Raw genomic sequence first — 20,474 nt, 5'->3', positions numbered from 1 at the left:
TTGCTCACTTGGCATCTGCCGGTGGTGGTTTGAAGCCCCTGAGCAAAACCAAATGCTGCTGTTTGCCTCTTATTTTCTGTGGCCCTGTGGGGACGGTGTGGCACTGTGACAACAGGCTGCGGCCGTGCCTTGGCCAGGTGCTAGGGCTTTCCTCCGGCTACAGTGCCCCTTGGTCTGAACAGACAGTCTCATTGCTCACTTGCTACTGGGCTGTGAGGGGTGACGCACGGAAAATACCCATCTCTGTGGGACCAGTGTCTTGTCAGGAATAAGGATGGTGTATTGATCTGGCTTTTGTTTATTTCTCTTCCTCTGGGCCCAGGAGTTGTTCCAGTGTAAAGGAGGGGTTAGGTAATAATTGTGTAATGAATCAGATGAAAACCTAAGCTTTGTTAGAGCTGAGTTTAACTACAGTTATATTTTGGAGGAAGCAGAATTTTCTGTCTGAAGGGCTCTTCTCATTCCGTGCTGAGCCGATGTGTATTTAGAACCTTTCCATACAGACTGGCCATGGACTCTCTGTTTCAAGTCCTCAAACTTTATTGTTAGCTGTTATTTCAGTTTCTCACAAATTACCGGCAATTGTGTGAAAATCAAGAGCCTCCATAAAACCACCTTCCTTCACGGTGGGATTCTGCACACAGCGGAGTCTGCCTTCAGAGGTCAGAAAATGTGAGTGCCCAGATTTAGGAGTCACTGTCGTCGGTGTGTAAAGTGGCGAGGGCATTGTCCACCTCAACTCCCTCCTCGTCAGACTGAACAATGGGGGACCCCCCACCTTCACTGGGGTCCTGGGTGGCTGGGTCAGTGCAGGCAGAGGATAAGGAAGGTGGCTTGGCTCGTAATTCAGAGGGATTTGGAACCTGAAGAGTAATTTCTTTCTGACCGATACTGGATTCAGGGCCTGCAACACAGAAAAAAACCTTTGATAAAAGTGTAGCTATTTAGAATTGCTACTGAAGATGGTGGTCTGAACGTGCATCAATAAAAAGCGTGAAAGTTTCTTGTTCCGGTGACTTGGGGCCTGCGGAACTCGCTGCCCATTACAGTGCTAGAACTGTCCCCAGAAGATGCTAAGCTAGGCGCGAGGCCAGAGGTCAGGGGCCCTGAGCAGACCTGTCACCCTGTGACAGAAGGAAAGATCCTGAACCCTTCTTGCAACATCTAGTGAAATGCTGTGCTGAGGCCCGAGGGCATAGACTACATTTCTCTGAGGAGCAACCTTAATGATCTAGGCTTGCTTCTTTATATCCTTTGAAGTAATTAAAAAAATCAATGCTAAGGGAAAAACCTTTGATCTTTTAACATTTCTCCAATTTCATGGGAAGCAAATAAGTTCTTAAAGGAATCAAAACTCTATGCAGGTGATGGAGTCACTGTTTCTAAACCTCTGCCTGAGTCTGAGAAAGGGGCCGCCAATCCTTGGCACTGCCCGTCCCAGCTGGTCGGACGAGCCTCGCCTCCCGGGACAACACTTCTCACAGATGTGCGAGAAGAGGACCGAGAAGTTGAAGACAACACAAACTGACAACCCTGAGGCGCTGACTTGAGAGGAAGTGGGAGCTGTGCGATGGCCACACTGTCTCGAGTGGGACACAGTGCCGAGGGAGGGCCTGCCTTGTGTGGAAAAAACGTGAACACTTTGTAGTCACGTTACGTAAGGAGACCCACCCAGAGGTCTGTTCTGAAATTTAAAATCAGTTGAGCCCGTATAGGTCTGGAGCCTCGGTAAAGACTGAGTGGATGTGAAAATGTGAGGAGGCACTAAACGGAGTCAAAAGTGTCCAGAGGGGTGTAACTAATATTTAAAATACAAGCTAAATGCTGACCACACACCTCGGCCTTGCCCACAGCTCAGACCAGCACACGGCGTGTAGGCCACACAGGAGAGCTCCCAGCACCCCCAAAAGTCTAATCATTAAAATAATCACAAAACCCAACTCAAATTCTTAGACAGGAGGAGGTAAAACACAAATTCGGGAGGTCTGTTCTTGGAAGGTGTTTGGGCGCAGCACCTGCGATCTGACAGATTCGCGACTGAACAGCCAGGGTTCCGCCGGCCCAGCACTGGCAGGCCGGGCACAGGTGTGTGGGAACCTGGCTGAGCAGAACGGGGGCTGCGAGCTTAGACACCTGCACCTGATCACTGTGTCTTCCGCCTGCAGGGGAATCATGTCAGCAAGTATGAAGAAGTCCATGCAAGTTTGTCACCTACCTAAGACGGGGGACAGCACAGCATTATCTTCACCTGAATTCAGAAAGACGTCCAGGGCCTCCTGGTCGGACACGTCCATCAGCTCCATCTGTTCCAGCAGGTCGATATTCACCTCCATGGACGACATGCTGCCCATGGGCTCTGGGGATGAATTGGTACAAGAAGAAATTACACCTGACCTTCAACAATACTTTAAGAAGTGAACTTCAATTCATTAGACTAACTACATTATGTTTTCTAGGTATAAAATGCCTCCTGCTACTCCAAATTTTTAAAAATAGAATTCAGAGCGGTGTATTAACTGACACCTCCCAGTGTGGTACTTTCACTCCAACCCTGCTTACCTTGGTTACTATTACCTTTTACACCTCCCTGCACAGCCCTTTGCCTGCAGGTGCTGAAGACAACCCCATTTCTGCATTAAGCAGTTCTGGGCTATCGGGGGTGGGGTGCTGTGGGAAAGAGGCTGACATTCCTGCAGCCGCACAGGTGTCAGCACGCTCCCTGCCAGACACACCTCTGCCGTCTGCTGGCAGTTGCCCCTGAACTTGACTACTTGACTATTGTTCCAGATAAAGTTTTCACTGCACTTGTGACATTTCTGTAGTCTTCAGCCTTAACAGTAGACGATGTTAGGGTACTGGCAAGCTGGCGGACTGGAACCAAGAGCTCCCTGCAGTGAAAGCAGACGAGCAAAAGAAAAAGCAGCCGACCAGCGAAAGGAGGCTAGAAGACCACCAGGAGTCTGTCTCAGCCTGGGTACCAGGTGAGAGATGCCTCCTGCGTCTGGAGTTCATGTGTAAACTACCTCTGGGGTCCAGTTGATTGGAGTCACCCTTAGCATGATGGTGCCTGGCAGATACAAACAGATTATTCCTAGATGAACACATCCTCAACCTGGGTCTCACAGGCATATAAAAACAAACTCCATTCCAATCCCAACTTTAGAGCACACATGGAAATACAAATGAGGGTCAGCAGAAACAAAGTATTAGCATCCTTTCCCAAGAATTTCAAATGATTCTATTTTAATCAAAGGAAAAATGGAATAAAAAAATAAATGAGGTTTCCAAAAAAGGCAAATAACTTCCAGATAGGAAAAATTTAATCACTGAAATTGAAAACTCTCGGCACTAGTTAAATCGAAGATTATTAATAAAAGCCAAAGAGAATCTTAGTAAACTAGGAGACAAAATGAATAACCCATTATATAGCAAAGAAAATGATGGGAAATAGGGAAGAGCTTAAAAGAGATGGAAAATGAAAAAGTTTACATAGTTCCAAAATGAGAGAAGAGTGGGGAGCAGCCATATTCACGGAGGCTGATTGTTCTCCAGACTTTCTGAAAGATCTGAGGTCTCGGGTTAAGGAAGCAAAATATATTTCCAGTAGATTAAAAGAAATCTTCATCTACATCAATTGCAGTGAAATTGATGAACATCAAAAAGAAAGGGCAGATGAGGGAAGATAAGGAAATAATTAGACCGGCAGCTTCTCAACAACAAAAGCCTGAAGACTGGAATAATAAATTCTAAGAGGTAAATGTCATCTCTAAAATGGTCATTAAACAGCATTTAAGATCCAGTATAAGACACAAGCCCTGTCAGACAAAAACAGTCCTTTCCCATAAGCCTGCTCTCACTAAAGGAAAGAGGAATCCCAGAAGGGAGGTCTGAGGTGCAAGAAGTCTTGTAACTTTGAGAGTTGATATAAAACCTTGAATAAAATACTCATAACAGTGTCTCAATTTGGGAATTGACTGGCAGAATTGAAGGACTGAGCAATAATGGTAGGAGAGGTGGGATGTGATGAGAGTTGAAGCAGTGTTATCCCTGTTTTACATGGTAGGAAGCTGAGAATCTGATTATCTTTAGGTTCCACAAAATCAATGAGTTCAGCACTAAAGTAAGTGGTAAAGCGTATGTAATTACTGTTTTTAGCTGGGAAAGTTTATGATGGTTTAGAAGATCCCACTGAAGTGGTAGCATCCAAAGCAACACAGTAGGAGCCAGGTGAAGTCCGCCTGCTCTGGGTCAGACCTGACCAGGGTGGCACCTTGGCCCTGGCCATGTCATGTCACAGCTACCTGACATGCGCAGCCTGACAGATGCGGGGAAGGGGGGGCGGTGGGAGGGGGAAGCACCAGTGCAGTGTTACCCTGCAGCTTCCAGGCTGACTGGTCAGGGGAACTTCATGGCAGTGTGAAACTCCTTCCTGTGGGGGGCGCTCTTCCGCAGGGGGTGGGCCGCCGCAGAGTGAGTGACAGGCAGGTTGTGTGGCCTGGCACGTGGGCTTTTGGCCCTGCTTTGATGTCGGTTTCGAAAGAGGCAGCAGGTCCCTTCTGTCTGTGCCGTCCTCTTAAAGGGTGGGAGTATAACTTTCAAAACTGAGCAGAGAAAAGAACTGGACTAAACTGAAGAGGATAGGAAAAGCTTTCAGGAAAATTGCACCAAATAAGTTGGTAACGAAGCCAGCCAGGTATGTCACTAATCACAATAAATGTAAATGAACCAAATTTACCAGTTAACAGATTACAAAATTGAATGTAAGTGCTAAAACCTGCTATATTGTTTATAGGAGATTCCTAAAACATACACACAGAAACATTAAAATTTTTTTAAAGGTGGAAAGTGGGAAAACAGCTTTAAGAAAGCTGGTGTAGCTATACTAATATCAAACAAAACAAACAAGGGGAAACAAGCAATATTGGGGTAAAGGCTGTATGTACCTAATGAGTTTTTAAAGGTTCAGTTTGTCAGGAAGATGATTCAAAATTTCTGTTTAACTACGTATTTCGTGACTGTATTTTTAAAGTAAAAAATGGCTAGAATGCCAAGGAAAGTGTAACATCCATAATCCTTGGGGGTAGGAGGGTTAAATAACCTCTCTGATAACTGATAATCCAAAAATTAGTAGTAGGGAGTATTTGAACAATCCAATTAACAGGCTTGATGAAATGGACACACACATGACCCATGCCTATCATTTAGAATCTGGTTCTCAAGTACACATGAAATATGTAAGAAAATTCTCTGTAATGAGCCATAAAGTGTTGAATATATATAATCTCGCATTCTTCAACCACAATTGAAATTTAATCAGAAATCAGCAGTAAAAGGTAACTAGAAAGACCACACATTTTAAAGCACATTTCTCAATAGTTTGTAAGAAATCTTAATGACAAATTACAAATACCCCCAAACTATTACTTATCAAAACTTGTACAATTCTGTTAAAGTAGTACCCTAGCAAAACACACACACACACACACACACACACACACACACACACACACACACACATCACAGCTTTGAATGCCTTAGAAGGCTGAAAATCAAGTCAAAACACTCAATTTAAATTTAAAAAGTTCAGAAAATGCCCAGCAATCAAGAGGAGAAATGAATGAAATAAAGATACAGTAGAAAGGAACAATAAAACTAAAAGTTGGTTCTTTGGAGAAAGCACTTAAAAATGAATACATTACATTTAAGATTTATCAAGAAAAGCAATGAGGGGTGGCTGGGTGGCTGAGTTGGTTAGAGCTCGAGCTCTCAACAAGAAGGTTGCCAGTTCAACTCCCGCAAGGGATGGTGGTCTGTGTCCCCTGCAACTAAGATTGAAGGACAACGACTTGGAGCTGATGGGCCCTGGAGAAACACACTGTTCCCCAATATTCCCCACTAAAAAAATTTAAAAGAAAAGCAATGAAAGGCACAAATTAACAATTTTGAGGAATGCAGAAGCTTATCTAACCCCAAATACTTCAAAGATTGAAAAGAGTACTATGGACAATGTTATGCTAATATATTTGAAAACTAAAGACAAGCTGGGATAATTCCATGGGAAATTTGCTAAAATTAACAACCGGAAATTACTGTAACTATTAGAGCAAAAGAACAGGTAGTTCTTTCCACAGAGAAATCACTGGTCTCAGACAGCGCCGGAGGCAGTTCTACTCGCCACTCAGGACACGCATGATGACTGATCACCATGAGCACACAGAAAAATCCATCCCACTTAGATGCCAGTTCTTGCTCAATCCAGAAACTTAAGGCAATTCCAGTCAAACTCTAGACAGGGTTTTTCACAGAACTGAACATCTGACGTGAACACCTTATACAGACGGACATAGGCAAGGCAGCTCTGAAGAAAAAGGAATGTATACAATGTGTGTAGAGGCGTGCAGGAACCGCTCTGCCACACACAAGACTTGGCACGACTGCCCCTTGGGACACATCGTCCTGTTGTGTGGGGCCGTCCTGTGCACTGAAGGATGTCTGGCAGCAGCCCTGGCCTCTGCCCACTGCAGGATGCCCGCAGCTCACCCCTCCCCCGATCACAACAAGCAAAACTGCCTCTAGACATTGCCAGATGTCCTCTTTGGGACAAGACTGTCCCCAGTTGAGAACCGCTGCTTAATTAATTGTAATTAAGATAGTATGGTTTGGCTCAAGGCTAACAGAAGAATGCAACAGAAAAGAGCTTAGAAAGGACTCCATGTCAGGAAACTGACAAGACCATGTGAAGCACTGGAGAAAAAACACTGGTGCTCAAATAGTTACTGCATTGGAAAAAAATTAAAGTTGGATCCTTACCTCACATAAACAAAAATCAACTGGAGACGGACTTAAGAGCCAAATATAAAATGGAAAACATTAAAACTTTTAGTACATGTTCTTATAACTTGGAGTTATATCAAAGATATTCTTGTATCCTTATAACAAACTTTTTTGTATGTCGGGAATATTAACATTTTAAAAATATCTGAAGCAAATATGGTAAAATATTAACATGTTAAATTTGGAAACATGGGTATGTTACATTATTTTCAGTTCTTTTCTGGATATTTTAAATACTTCGTAATTAAAATTCAAATCAGTAATGATCACAGTAAGTTTCAAAGTTCTAAATAAAACCCTCATGGGGAGATAATCATACAAAGTTAAAATCACGAACTGGCAATTGGGTTTTGAGATATTTTTATATTCTAGATCGTTTTGCGTGGACACTGGATTTGAGGATAGGTGCATTTTTATCTATTCTGTCTTTTCTAACTTTGTTAATTTTATCAGCAGCCCCATATCACCTCTTCTCTTCCCAGGGCACTGGGTCCAGAACACCCGAGGCCTGAGTCAGAGTGTCTGAGGGCACAGGTGGCACCCCTGCCTCCAGAGGTTGGAGTTTGCTGAGCGACCAGCTCAGCAGAGATGCACAGGAACCTGCAGGCTAATTGTGGGGCACCTGGGTAGAAAACGGGGCATCTGCAAGGTGGCCTGTTCGTCACTAACTGCACTGTCAATACCCTGGCACTCAGCAATAAAATAAAAGCATTAGCGCTTTACACAGAAAACGGCAGTCATATAACGTGGAAGGAAGAGCTGGGTTAGGGTTGTACAAAGCACCCCTTACGTCCTGCGGGGCACGCAGTGGCACTGCTGGCTCTGCCCGGCCCCTCTTCAGGCACACAGGGCTCCTGCGCTGAGTCCTTCGGCCTCACCACCCTCCAAGTGGTCACAGATGTCTCTTCACGCTGATCATGTTCTGGATAAAACTTCCTATGCATGCCTTCGTCTTAATTGAAAAACGATGCTTTGGAAAGTGAGAAAAATTCAGAGTGCTATTTCTGATTTACTGGAATGAGTCCAAAATACCATGTTCACTGTAGAGACTTTTTATTGTGATTGATTCTTCTAAATTAAACGTCCCGTGTTCCTCCGTGGAGATGAATACTTGGTAAGAACGGGACACGTGACTCTCCCCTCTGGGAAGTCAAAGGGATGGCTCTGAACAGGCTGTGCACACATGCCTGTGTCTCGTGTGAGTCTCTTCAGCTCTCGCTGAAGCAGAAAGCTAAAAAGCCCACACCCTCCAATCTTCTTCAGTGCTTTCAAAACCACATATTGGTAACACGTGCCTGACTCCATTTAAGTGCTCAAGACCAAAACCTTCAGTTCCTTAATGTTTAAAGTGACAGCTGAGCACTGCTCTCTGCCCAGCTCTGTGCTCTCTGCCGCAGACGATCCCGAAACACGCAACTCGTCCCGGTCTCAAGGCGCTTACCGTCAACAGGAAGTGGTACCTGTCGTGCTCCCACTACTACATCCTCCTCCTGTGTTCCTGGGGGTCCCTGACAATGGCAGCGTCTTCAGGGGCACTTTCATTTTCTCTTTGCCCCCGCTGGGCCTAAAAGTGTGCTGACCACTTAGCAAGGGCTCAGGAAACGTCTGCTGCACTACACTGACGGCGGGCAGCGCTAACCTGTGGAAGCAGGTTCCTGCTCTGCTCTGTCCCACCCCGCCACGCCCTCTTGGGGTCATGTCTCTTATGCTCAAGTCTGTGGATCCAATGAGCCAAGGTGTGCATGTCTGTTAGGGACCGAATGTCTGCCCCCCGCCCCTCGTTCATGTAATTTGGAGCTGGGGCCTCTGGGAGGTGCCTGGGTTTAGATAAGGTTACGAGGATGAGGCCCTCAGGAGGGGATCAGTGGCCTCCTAAGGAGGGACACCAGAGAGATCTCTCTCGTGTGAGGAGAATGAGATACATGTCAGGAGAGAACCCTGACGGAACCAAATCAGCCAGCGCCTTGATCTGGGCCTTCCAGCCTCCATAATTGTGAGAAATGAACCTCTGGAGTTTCACCACCGCCAGGCTGTGGCATTCGGTTACGGCAGCCGAGCTGACTGAAGGACACCGATCCCTGGAGCACAGGAGCCTTTTCCCCATAAGAAGCACCAGACATTACAGAAACCTAATACTAAACATACTCTGGGGAACAGGTAGACCGACTTTTCTAGATGAAGACAAACTAGATCGGTGGGAAACAGAGAGGGAGAGCTGACTTGAGATAAAGAGGTTCAACTTTAAAGCCACACTGTCCACCACACGTTTACAAAGCAGTCACATAATGCAGCCTCCGTCCGTTCCGAGGCTTTCACATATTACTGTGCATTTTTCTCCACACTATTTTCCTTCCTCATTCTTTGAGCTCTTTAAACTCTCCTGGGAGCGGACAGTACTGACTGCCAAGGAACAGAGTGAGGGTAACAGATAAATTGGGGGGTGCGGTGAGGGTCAGAGCACGCAGAACAGGGCCTGGCAGCCGGGGAAGAGGTCAAAGGTTGAGTACAGAGAGATTTGGGAAGGAAGGGGTTTCCAGGTGAGACGCCCAGGAGGACAGAGGGCAGGTCCACGGAGCAGCCCTGGCATGTCACACTGTTGTGATGGAGGCTGTGCCCGCCCTCTGGTGCCAGGCTGAGGGGCACTGTAAGCCCGGCGCTTCCCACTGCCCCAGCCACTCCTGAGACAGCCAGGTCCTGGGAAGGAGAGGCTGGGAGAAGGGGCCTGGTTCCTACCCGATTCCCTGCTCCTCACTGTGCTCTTGGGAAACACCAGAGACACAGCCAAACATTCACGCATCTTGATGCTCATCGTAGCACCAGGTACAGAGGTAAAGAACCCAAATGTCCAACTAGGGAACTGGTGAAGTATATTAGGAACCGTGCTGACAAGGAAGATACGGCTTTCAAAACAAACCCTTTCAGGGGGCCGGCCTGGTGGCTCAGGCAGTTAGAGCTCCATGCTCCTAACTCTGAAGGCCGCCAGTTCGATTCCCACATGGGCCAGTGGGCTCTCAACCACAAGGTTGTGGGTTCAATTCCTCGAGTCCCGCAAGGGATGGTGGGCAGCGCCCCCTGCAACTAAGATTGAACGCGGCACCTTGGGCTGAGCTGCCTCCCGGATGGCTCAGTTGTTGGTTGGAGTGCATTCTCTCAACCACAAGGTTGCCGGTTCAATTCCTCGACTCCCACAAGGGATGGTGGGCTGCGCCCCCTGCAACTAGCAATGGCAACTGGACCTGGAGCTGAGCTGCGCCCTCCACAACTAAGATTGAAAGGACAACAACTTGATTTGGAAAAAAAGTCCTGGGAGCACACACTGTTCCCCAATAAAGTCCTGTTCCCCTTCCCCAATAAAAAAAAAAAAAATCTAAAAAAAAAAAAAAAAAAACCCTTTCAAAGAAGTTTTAATAATTTAAGGGGAAAGATCCCCATACAGCATTAGGAAAAGGTAGCTACAAAGCCAGATATATATGTACAGTTTGATACCAATTATATAAATAGACTCACACACAGACTGGAAAGAACCACCTTAAAATAGTTAATAGGGATTATTTTGTGCTGTACAATATGGGTCATGCTTCTTTGGCCTTTTTTCCCTAACATATTTCACATTGCCTAAATATCTTCAACTAAAGCTAGGACTGTAGGAAGAGGCAAAAACAATGACAAGACAAACCTGAGGCACCACTCTGATTTGGGGGGCTTTCTCCCATGCCCCACCTGGGGGGTGCAGCATGACACCATCTCTGCACATGCAGGCAGCCCCTGCTGCCAGCAGCCCGCGCCCCCACTTGCCTCGCCTCTCTGCGATCTGCAGGTAGCCGGTGGAGAGGTACTGCTCCATGTCATGCTGGAAGGCTTCCTCAAAAAACTTCTGCCGCTCCTTCAGCTTCATTTGCTGGGTGTGCTCCATTTCCAGGACCTTCTGGGTGTACTCTGCATCTAGTTCAGCTAAGGAAACAGAATCATTGGGTCAGGGCTTAAAAAGGAACTGACATAGGAAATTGGTAAATACCTACTCACATCTACCCTCCAAGCTGACAGTGTCACGTCTGCTTGTCACACTCCGGCTGGTGCCCCGACTGCGATACAACCAGCGTCCTCTCCCCAGCCGGCTGGCTGCACGTGCTCCTGCCATGCCAGGTAGCTTGGCAGTCCCATGCCTTTGCACCTGCAGTTCCCTCTGCTGGAAGGATGTTCCCACCCACACCTTCCACTCTTCATGCAACAGCTGTTCCTCTTTCATGACCAACCTCTCAGTTAACCCTTCAACTCAAGCAGAATTTTCTGCTGCATCCGGAGGTTTCCCCAGCAGTGTGATCCAACTTTTGATTCAGGCATTAGAAAACACCAGATAAGGTAAGACTTGGACTTTATCTATCACCAAGCTCAGAGCCCTAAGGACTCAAGAAATGTTTGTTGAAGAGTAAGAATGCAGCCACAGTGGTCTATTCGAAAAAGAGTCTCGTCTTGGCTTTGCTGTTCATTAACCATGCAACCTGTCAGTTCAACTTTCTCAGCCTCTCATTACTCATGTGAAAATTTGGGACAGAAATAGTAACTCAGAATTGATGTGAAACTTAAATGAAAACTGTGAAAGAACTTTATAGTTAAAATGAGCAGTGATCTTTCAAGGTAGGCCGAGGAAGTCAGAAAACAGGGACCTCAATCCTATAACCGCAGGACAGGGAACTGGATGGATGGAACTGCTGACAACCGGAATGAGCTCGGAAGTGGATTTTTCTCCAGAAAGCAATGCAGCCTGAGACCCTGAGCAAAGAACCCAGCCACACCAGGCCTTGACTTCTGACCTACAGGCTGAGCCAATCTGTGTTGTTTTTGAACTACTACGTTTGTGGTGATCTATTATGCATAAATCTGACTGGCTGGAGAATAGAAAAATAACAACTTGAGTTCTTTACCTTAAATACCTCTCCAGTGGCAGACACCATGCTAGGTTAAGTATGACAGGAGAACAAGGTTTCAGCTATCTTCCTGTCCTGGGATAAACTTAGGGCCCCAAACTCAGAAAAATAATTCCTCCCAAGGCATTGTTACTTCTGGTTCATCTCTAAGGAGTGTCAACGACTTTGGGATACTAGAGCTCATAGCACTCAATTAAAAAAAAATCTGATTAAAAATGCACAGAGGATCTAAATAGACATTTCTCCACAGAAAACATACATACAAATGGCCAACAGGTACCTGAAAAGGTATTCAACATCACTAATCATCAGGGAAATGCAAAGCAAAGCCACAATGAGATATCACCTCACACCTGTTAGAATGGCTATTAACAAAAAGATAAGGGGACACTTGTGCACTCTTGGTGGGATTGCACTGGTGTGGCCATTATGGAAAACAGTATGAAGTTTCCTCAATTAAAACTAGGACTACCTTATGATCCAAAGGATTTATCCAAAATAATTGGGTATTTATCCAAAGTAAATGAAAACAGGATTATTGAAAAAGTATCTGCACTCCCATGTTCATTGTAGCATTTTCACAAGAGCCAAGATACGGAAACAGCCAGAGTGCCTGTCAGTGGATGAATGGATAATGAAGATGTATATATACAACGGAATATCATTCGGTTATGAAAAAGAAGGAAACCCTGCTGTTTGAGACAACATGGATGGGCCTTGAGGGAATTACATTAAGTGAGATAAGCCATACAGAGAAAGACAAATACTGTGTGATAGCACTCATCTGTGGAATCCACAAATGCCGAACTCAGAGAAAGAGAGAGTAGGTGGTGGTTACCAGGGGCTGGGGGTGGGGGAACTGGGGAAGCTGTTGGTCAGAGGCCACAAACTTGCAGTCGGCATTTTAAGTTCTGGAGATCTTATTATAGCATTGAGATTATAGTCAACAATTCTGTGTCATACACGTCAAAATTTCTGAGAGTAGGTCTTAAATATTCTTAATACACACACACACACACACACACACACACACACACACACACACACAAAGATAATTATGTGACGTATTAGCTAACTCTACAGTGGAAATCATATATAAATCAGTATAGTATAAATATATCAAATCAACATGCTGTAACCTTAAACTTACACTATGTTCTACATCAATTATATCTCAATTAAAAAAATCTTTGGGATGTTATCAAGATACTTTTAACAACCACCACAACAAAAACAAAAACAGCAATATTTACAATGAACAATGGTCTACAAGCCCCATGTGACCTGCCTGAGTGGTTCCCCCATTTCCACACGAATACCCAACACCACACGTCACAACTCCCGAGTACGACATACCCCTGTAGGCATGATGTATCTTAAACACTCGATGATGGAGTATATTTTTATCCCAAATCAGTTTATAGTTTCCCAATACTTAGAATATTCTGGTTAGTCTTCTTGTCATCTAATCTTGCACATATGTAAGGAATACAAGCCAATATTAACAGAAGCAACACCAGCAGTCAACTCCGTCTTCCCAGGATTGTATGTATAATATTGATGACGTGCAGTCTCTTCATACTATAATCATTGTGTGCTTTCTCTGTCACCCTAACTTACACCCCCATCGCATGTATTCACTTACAGGGCGATGTAACTTGGAAAGAGCACCGGCTTAGGAATCAGTCCAGCCTGGGGTCCTATTCCTTTTAGCAGACGTGTCTGGCATCTCACACCACCTGCCCTCGGCCTACTTCTGATTTCTGCTGCGCTGTGTGAGCTCCTTCATATGCCCACACGCCCCACCTCAAGGCCATGTCTGGGCATCTCTTCCTGGTCATAGCAGTCTCTGAATCCCAGAGTTCTGGGGAATTAAGGCAGCTTTTAACCAGTGGATGACAGCAGACAGTGTATCAAAGCCCGCGTCTCCCATCCTTTGGATGGACAATTCTAGGAGGCATTCTGAACACTGCTCAGGGAGCCTGGTGGGACTGCAGCCCCTTGGCTGTGGCAGCAACTTGAATAACCCATCTCTTCACTGACGTTTCCTCCTTTGCTCACTCTCTCTGCTTCCTCACTCCTGCTTCCCGGATCACCTCCCACACAAAGTTCATCTCAGGCTCTGCTTCCAGAGGAACCCCCGCTAGGATATCTATTGCTAGCTGTAAGCAATTCAGTCTCTCTGCGTCTCAGTTTCCTCCTCTGTACAGGAGGTAAAAAGACCTTATTTCATAAGGTTGTTGGCAGGATTAAAGGAGGTAACATGTGAGGCACCAGACATATAGCATTGACCAAACCTGTCACCTAATGTTAATACCAGCATCATGTAAAACGGCAGATTCATGAAAAGGACAGATACACGACCACGAAGCAGGATGAGTGCAACACTGAGACTCATCCCAACTCTGTCCCACTCAGACACTTGCATTAGTCACCTTTCAGTGCTCTTAGCAAATCTGCAAGGAATTCAGAGCGTACTCGTAAGAGTGGGAAAAAAGAGAACTGAAGATGTCTTTTCATTTGTTCACTTCAGCCATCAACTTGTCTGTTCAACTGCTTCACGACTGCCACGTGCATTAGAATAAGTCAACCCTAAAATAGGTTAAGTATGTTTTAACACTTCAAACAAAGTTCAATTAATCTTTTTTAACAAAATAATTCCAGAATAAGCAGCTCAAAAACAAAGATCAACGCAGAAATCATCAAGGTGGTTTCCATTAAAGAATATGTTGTTTAAACTGAATTAAGATTTGCTACAGACATACAGTTATGTAACTTGAAAAATTCCATTCTTCTCAAGACTTCTGCTTCATGAGTTCAATTCTCTCATGTTTCTTAAGTGTAAGTCCTACAGTTTTTTTTTCTATCTTGGGTTTTCTATATTGGAATGAAATCTAATCATGTCTCACCCCTCACAAAAGGGGAGGTTTGTTTGGATTAGGAAACTTTAAAATGACTTTAGAAAAAGGAAGAAAATGACTGTTTTCGATTTTAAAACATGTTACACACTAGCTACTTGAAATACTTCCAGCTGCCCTGTACTGGCTCACACTGTTTCTGAGCCCCTCTTGCATCTCAGGGCTGACTGCTAAGCTAGAATCACTGACAAGTGAGTTACACTGTACCAGCTCCGCACCCAGGATCATGATGAAAAGGCTCAGGGCAGACGTTAAAAATAACTGTCCTGCTCAGCATCTAAGATTCACCCTCGGCTACGCGCCTGAGCAAGGATATTTTAACTGTGCTCTTTGTCCTGGAATCATTAGCCCAGCTTTCACCAGGAAACAGTCACATTTAGGAATGGTGAAATGATGGAAGGACATTTGAGGGAGTATTTCAAATCTAAAGGTTTAACAGCATGTGAATTTTAGAATGATTATGGAAAAATATAAAGTACAGAGCACTTTCTACAAGGAAAACTGACCCTTTGTTCTGAGGAAAGCAAGACAAAGATTTATAGAACTTCAAAGAACAGCCTTAAGATTAAAAAGAAAAAAGCCATGAAAAAGCTGCAGTAGTTTTTCTATCAGGAGTGAGGAGTAATCATTTAATTCCATTATCAACCCAGGTCTGTGTTTCCTTTCATTTCAACTCCACATCATTGCTCAAGTTTTATCTGACTGCGTCACTACCAATTTCAAATGGATAAATTACTCAAAACAACAACAAAATCCCATTGTCAGTGAAGATGGCATAATCAATTCTCAATTATATGTTTTAATGGGGCATAAAGGTACCGCAAGATATATGAAATATATTAAAAAAATCCATCAAGCTCATTTTAGGAACAATTTCAACCTATTCCACAACGAATTTCACACAGCTGTAAGTACTAAGACAGCGACTTGGTAGTGACTGAAAATGGCCCCCAAAGCTGCTGGAGGAAATGGATGATGTGAGGAAAACCAGGATAAACCTCTTTGTTAAAAGAGTTAATGAGAATCTCGTTAACCCAAAAGTGTTAAAAGGGTAACAAATTTAAATGTATTAAGGAAAACCCTGGTAATCTCTACATAATAGTAAAGATTGAGAGCACTCTTCATTCAAGATAAATAACCAAGACTAAGAATAAATTTAATATCAATAATTTAAATATTTACAACTCAGGTGTTTTTATATTGTTGGAGAGTATGAATTTTGTGACACTAAAATATATGTGATCAAGGGAGAAATGTGAAATCTCTGTAAATTTTCAAATACATTTCTAAATACAAATAGCAAATAAATATCTTTACAAACTGGTTTGGATAAAAACTTAATGGCCAACAGGCTATCAAACTGTAGGACGACTAAAAGACTATAACAAAAATCTGTTGGTAAAAAAAAATCCCTGTGAAATCACCAAAACTAGATGACCACAAATAGCTGTGGGTGTACACTCACCAGGTTTTCTGTTTTTCTTTGAACTATATATGTGAAATTGCTATTAATATATTCATTTTTTTTTGGTATCACTGGAACAATTGTTTTTAACTTTTCACTTTGAAATAGTTAAAGGTTCACAGGACGTCAGCAAGAAATGTACAGGGCAGCCTCGTGCCCCCATCCGCGCCTCCCCCAATGCTAACATCTTATACAATTATGATACAATATCAAAACCCAAACAACTGACATTGGTACAGCCACAGAGTCACACGTGCACTAGTGTGAGTGTGCAGGGAGCTCCCTGCAGTCTTATCACATGACTAGTCTGTGTAACAACCACAATTAAGATATTGAACCACAAGGCTGCCTCAGTCGCCCTCTTACAGCACACCTTCTCTTCCCCAACCGCTAACCTGTTCTCCAAATCTGTAATTATGTTATTTCACAAATTTTATATAAATGAATCATGAAGTATGTATCCTCTCAAGATTGGCTTTTTTTCACTCAGCATAGTTTCCTTGAGGTTCACCCCAGCTGGCTGCTGCATGTACTGATGGTTTGTTCCTTTTTGTTGCTGAGTAGAATTTCAAGGTACAGATGAATCACAGGTTGAAATACTCACTCACTGAAGGTTTGTTTCCCACTCTTGGCTGTTAGGAAACAAGCTGCTATCAACATTTGTGTACCAGTTCCTGCATGAAAAGAAGTCATTTTCTGAGATAAATGCAATGGCTGGGTCATATGGTGAGTTTGGAAAGGAACTGCCAAACTCTTTTCCACAGTGGCGATTCCATTTTTCTGTCCCCGTCATCAGTGCATGTCGGAGTGAGTGAGTCCATTCCTCCACAGCCTCACGAGCATTTGGTGAGCCCTACTAATTATAATACAGGAATCTGTTTCCTGCCCTCTTCTTCCCCAGAGCAGGTTAGAAACAAGTTTCAACTCCCTCTTAAATAGTTCAATAATTGCTACTTTTCTAGAGGTACTTTTAGTTCCTTGAGATATTTTTTTCCTACTTTACTTTTCTTTACATTTGGACTTAGTAAAACATTTAATTAAAAAAAAAATTCTATTCAGGAAACAGAACTTGTTAGATGATGACAAAATATTCAATACAACAAGATGTCCTTCCAGTTTTAAAACTCACCAATTCTGTCTTTTACTATTTATTTAACCACTATGTTTTATTTCTACCTTAAATTAGTTCTCAAAATAAGACATACTCAACCATTCCTAAAGTCTCCCCAACCTCTTGACCCCACCTTAAAAAGTGAATACAAATTCTCAAATAGGACCAGACAGACACCTTAAGTTAATATTTTTCTAGAATTGGGGCTTTTATACATGGATTTTAAAAATGTAAACTTCTACATTTCTACAGGTTTTAAAATTTTTCTGTTTAGCCTTCATCACTAATTAGTTTCTAAGACAAGATTTATAATTATTTTATGCCATGTATTATTTCTATGAGTATTCTAAAGTGTTATAGAGCCCTAGTCCTCAGAATTGGTATTTGGAAAATTAATTCAACTGCATGCTACAGTTAACACATTTTTCAAAATAAAGTTAAATGACTTGTTACAAAACTTTTCTTCAACCTCCAACAACACACACATGCACACACATACTTAACCCTTACACACATTTATCAAGAACCAAATGGTACTTAATTTTTTTTACATGCAACTAAGAAAGGATGATCCTTACCTAAAATACGGTAGTTTGGAATAATGGCAGGTTTTGCAGACCATCAGAATTAACTTTTGGACAACAAAGGACTCATGGAAACTCCTCAGGAGATTTCACAAAGTTCAGTCCTTTGGAACAGCTACCGGAACAGCTGTTTCCTAAACCCACGTCACAGGAAACAAACACTATTCTAATACCTAAACTTCTAGAATGCTTTCAATATTTCTGTCACTTACCCTGAAGGAAATAACCACTATCTAGAGTATTAGCAAAATAGATACTGCAGAAACACAATGTGTACAAGGTTTGTTGGAAACAGTTAAGATAGAAATGCTCAACTGTACCTGCGCTTAGCCAGCCTGGTGTAGCTGCGGGTCTCCCAGCCACACTGTTTCCAACTCCAGGTCTCGAATTACTGATCCGTTAAAGGGGGAGGTGGGTGAGGTGGTGGACGGTATCCATAAGAAGGTCACTTCCAATTCTTAAATACTACATTTCTATTTTTACCAACTTGTTATTGGGGAAGGAAGAGGTAATCCCAAATCTTGTCTATTTTTGGTAAAATTTATATGAAGATGAGATTAGTAGTAAGGAATTTAGGACCTTTTGAATTAGACAGTGACATTGAAAAAAAAAGTAACTATTAACAAAAACCTGAAGGTATTTTTGTATTCATTTTCTCGGTCATTTTAGTGCTTAAAGAAGGATTAGAACCAAAAAGTTTAAGATTAATGGATAAGTGAGTCTTTGGTCAGAGACTTCATGCATTATTGACCTGTTCAAAGATAAAGGTGGGAGGTTGACAGTGGAGCTTGGTGGCCTGAAATTGGTCCGGGTAGCATCACGACTGAGGGACGCCCCACAGGGGACCAAAATGACTAAATGGACAAGATGAGTCACACCTTAAAGGAGTGGCTCAACTCCAGGTCAAAGTGCTATTCTGTGATATGTTGACTGAAGATACTTTTCTTCTTTCTTTTTTAAGGAGGGCACAGTTCCCAGTGGCCCATGCGGGGATCAAACAGGCAACTTTAGTGTTATCAGCACCACGCTCTAACCAACTGAGCTAACTGGCCACCCCATAAAGATACTTTTTTACAGAAACAATGCATAAAAATGCTGTATAAAATATGAAGCATATATCATGTTATCCCAATCTCTAAGTAGTTTCCAATTTTTTTTCCTGTAAGAATAAAAAATTCCAGGCTAGAAGCTCTGTGCTATGGATATTTAGGCAATAGCCCAATTTCCTGGAATTTTTAAGTCACATCTGAAACTTTCCTGAAATTTATTTAGGGTATTGACCTACTCAGTAACAACTATTTGGGAAGGGGGAGAAGGAGGGAGGTTTAGATCTCTACAGGAATTCTTCCAAACTCCAAAGATGAGTTTTTGTTACTACATGAACGACTCTAGAAAAGTATAAACCTGCAATTTAAAAGGGTTCATTCAGAGAGGTTATAAAGAACAGCAGCCCAGTGGTTCTCAACCTTTAGTGGCATCAAAACCCCATAGAGAGCTGATGAACACAGAGATTTCTGGGCCCCAGGCCCAGTCTCTGACTTAGTAATCGGTAGGGCCCGAGAATTTGCACATCTAACGGGTCCCAGGTGACGCTGACAGCGGAGGTCCAAGGACCAGACTTGAAGAACCACTGCTCGAGGCGAACTACACCTGTGCATCCACTTCATTCAAATGTTTCCTTTGTACAAATATTTATATAATGGGGAAAAAAAGAACTATAAGATGGGGAGGCTGGCACAATTCATGGAAATGACAGAAACGTCCTCTCCTCACCTCCTGAAAGTATCTATGAAATCATCTACAAACAGCAACAACCAAAGTACATAAACAAGTGTGACCTGTGGTCCCCTTCGCTGGTGAGAGACAAGCGCCTACGGTCATTGCCACAGCACTTCTGCCTCGTCCTGGGGACCCCTGACTAGTTCCCGCTCAGTGGTTTGCTTGGTGGCTTCACACAACAGGAGACAAAACAAGGTGTGACTGCATCTGCTCTTTGTCCTGAAGCCGAGGACTGAGGGTGTGTTCTCATCCTTTCCATTCCAGAGACAACATGGAGAGGTTTTCCAGTCATCTCCATGTAGACATTCATGTAAACAATATAAAATTACATTTGTATTTATTACAAAATTAATAGACAAAAGACAAAAGTCTGGCAAATAATTAAGAAAACAGAAAAAAAAGAAACATACCCAAAGTGAGATAGGAGAAAGAGGGTCTGCCAACCCAGATGCAGAAGTGATGTAAAAATACTTGACTAATGATGGGGTCGGACATGCTACCCCAGAGTATGGCACCTCAGCGTACGAGTATTGTCAGCTGAGGAGTTTGAGAAAACGGCAGAAGCAGGTCACTGATCTTCCTGCCACCTTTCTCCCCTGAAACAGGTCCTAAGGCCCGGAGGAAAAAAGCATCCTTATCCCCAAGACAGAGAGACTCTGAGAAGAATCCAGACAGACACACAGACTCTGTGAAGTCCCCCCCGTTGACTATACTTCCCTCCAAACTCCTCCCCTGTCACACCCTCCACAACCGGGCCCTCGTCAGCAAACCTAGTTAAACCACTTACAGGTCTAACTGTTTCTTTAGGTTTTCAATGCCTTATGAAGGCCCCATGTCGTGTAACACATATTAAATTTA

The 20,474-nt window shown here is 43.4% G+C and overlaps 1 protein-coding gene across 5 annotated transcripts in view; it reads right to left on the bottom strand.

The window, feature by feature from the left end:
• Positions 1 to 522: 522 nt before the first annotated feature.
• DTNBP1 (dystrobrevin binding protein 1) overlaps positions 523 to 20,474 on the bottom strand; it is a 129,782-nt gene continuing 109,830 nt past the window's right edge. For 3 of the 5 annotated variants that reach the window (XM_019742973.3, XM_074335199.2, XM_019742974.3), the window contains 3 exons: positions 10,630 to 10,785; positions 2,216 to 2,356; positions 523 to 904 (listed from right to left, as the gene is read on the bottom strand). In XM_019742973.3, coding sequence (XP_019598532.3) covers positions 687 to 904; positions 2,216 to 2,356; positions 10,630 to 10,785 — 515 coding nt within the window. In that variant the 3' untranslated portion in view covers positions 523 to 686. The remainder of the gene's footprint in view (positions 905 to 2,215; positions 2,357 to 10,629; positions 10,786 to 20,474) is intronic. The other 2 variants (XM_019742975.3, XM_074335198.2) reach the window with 1 other exon arrangement.

Source organism: Rhinolophus sinicus, chromosome 14, assembly GCF_057876585.1.
Source record: "Rhinolophus sinicus isolate RSI-liver-muscle chromosome 14, RSI-T2T, whole genome shotgun sequence".
In the NCBI taxonomy this organism is placed as follows: Eukaryota; Metazoa; Chordata; class Mammalia; order Chiroptera; family Rhinolophidae; genus Rhinolophus; species Rhinolophus sinicus.
Note: the sequence above shows the minus strand (reverse complement) of the source record. Positions and strands in the feature narration are given on the sequence as shown.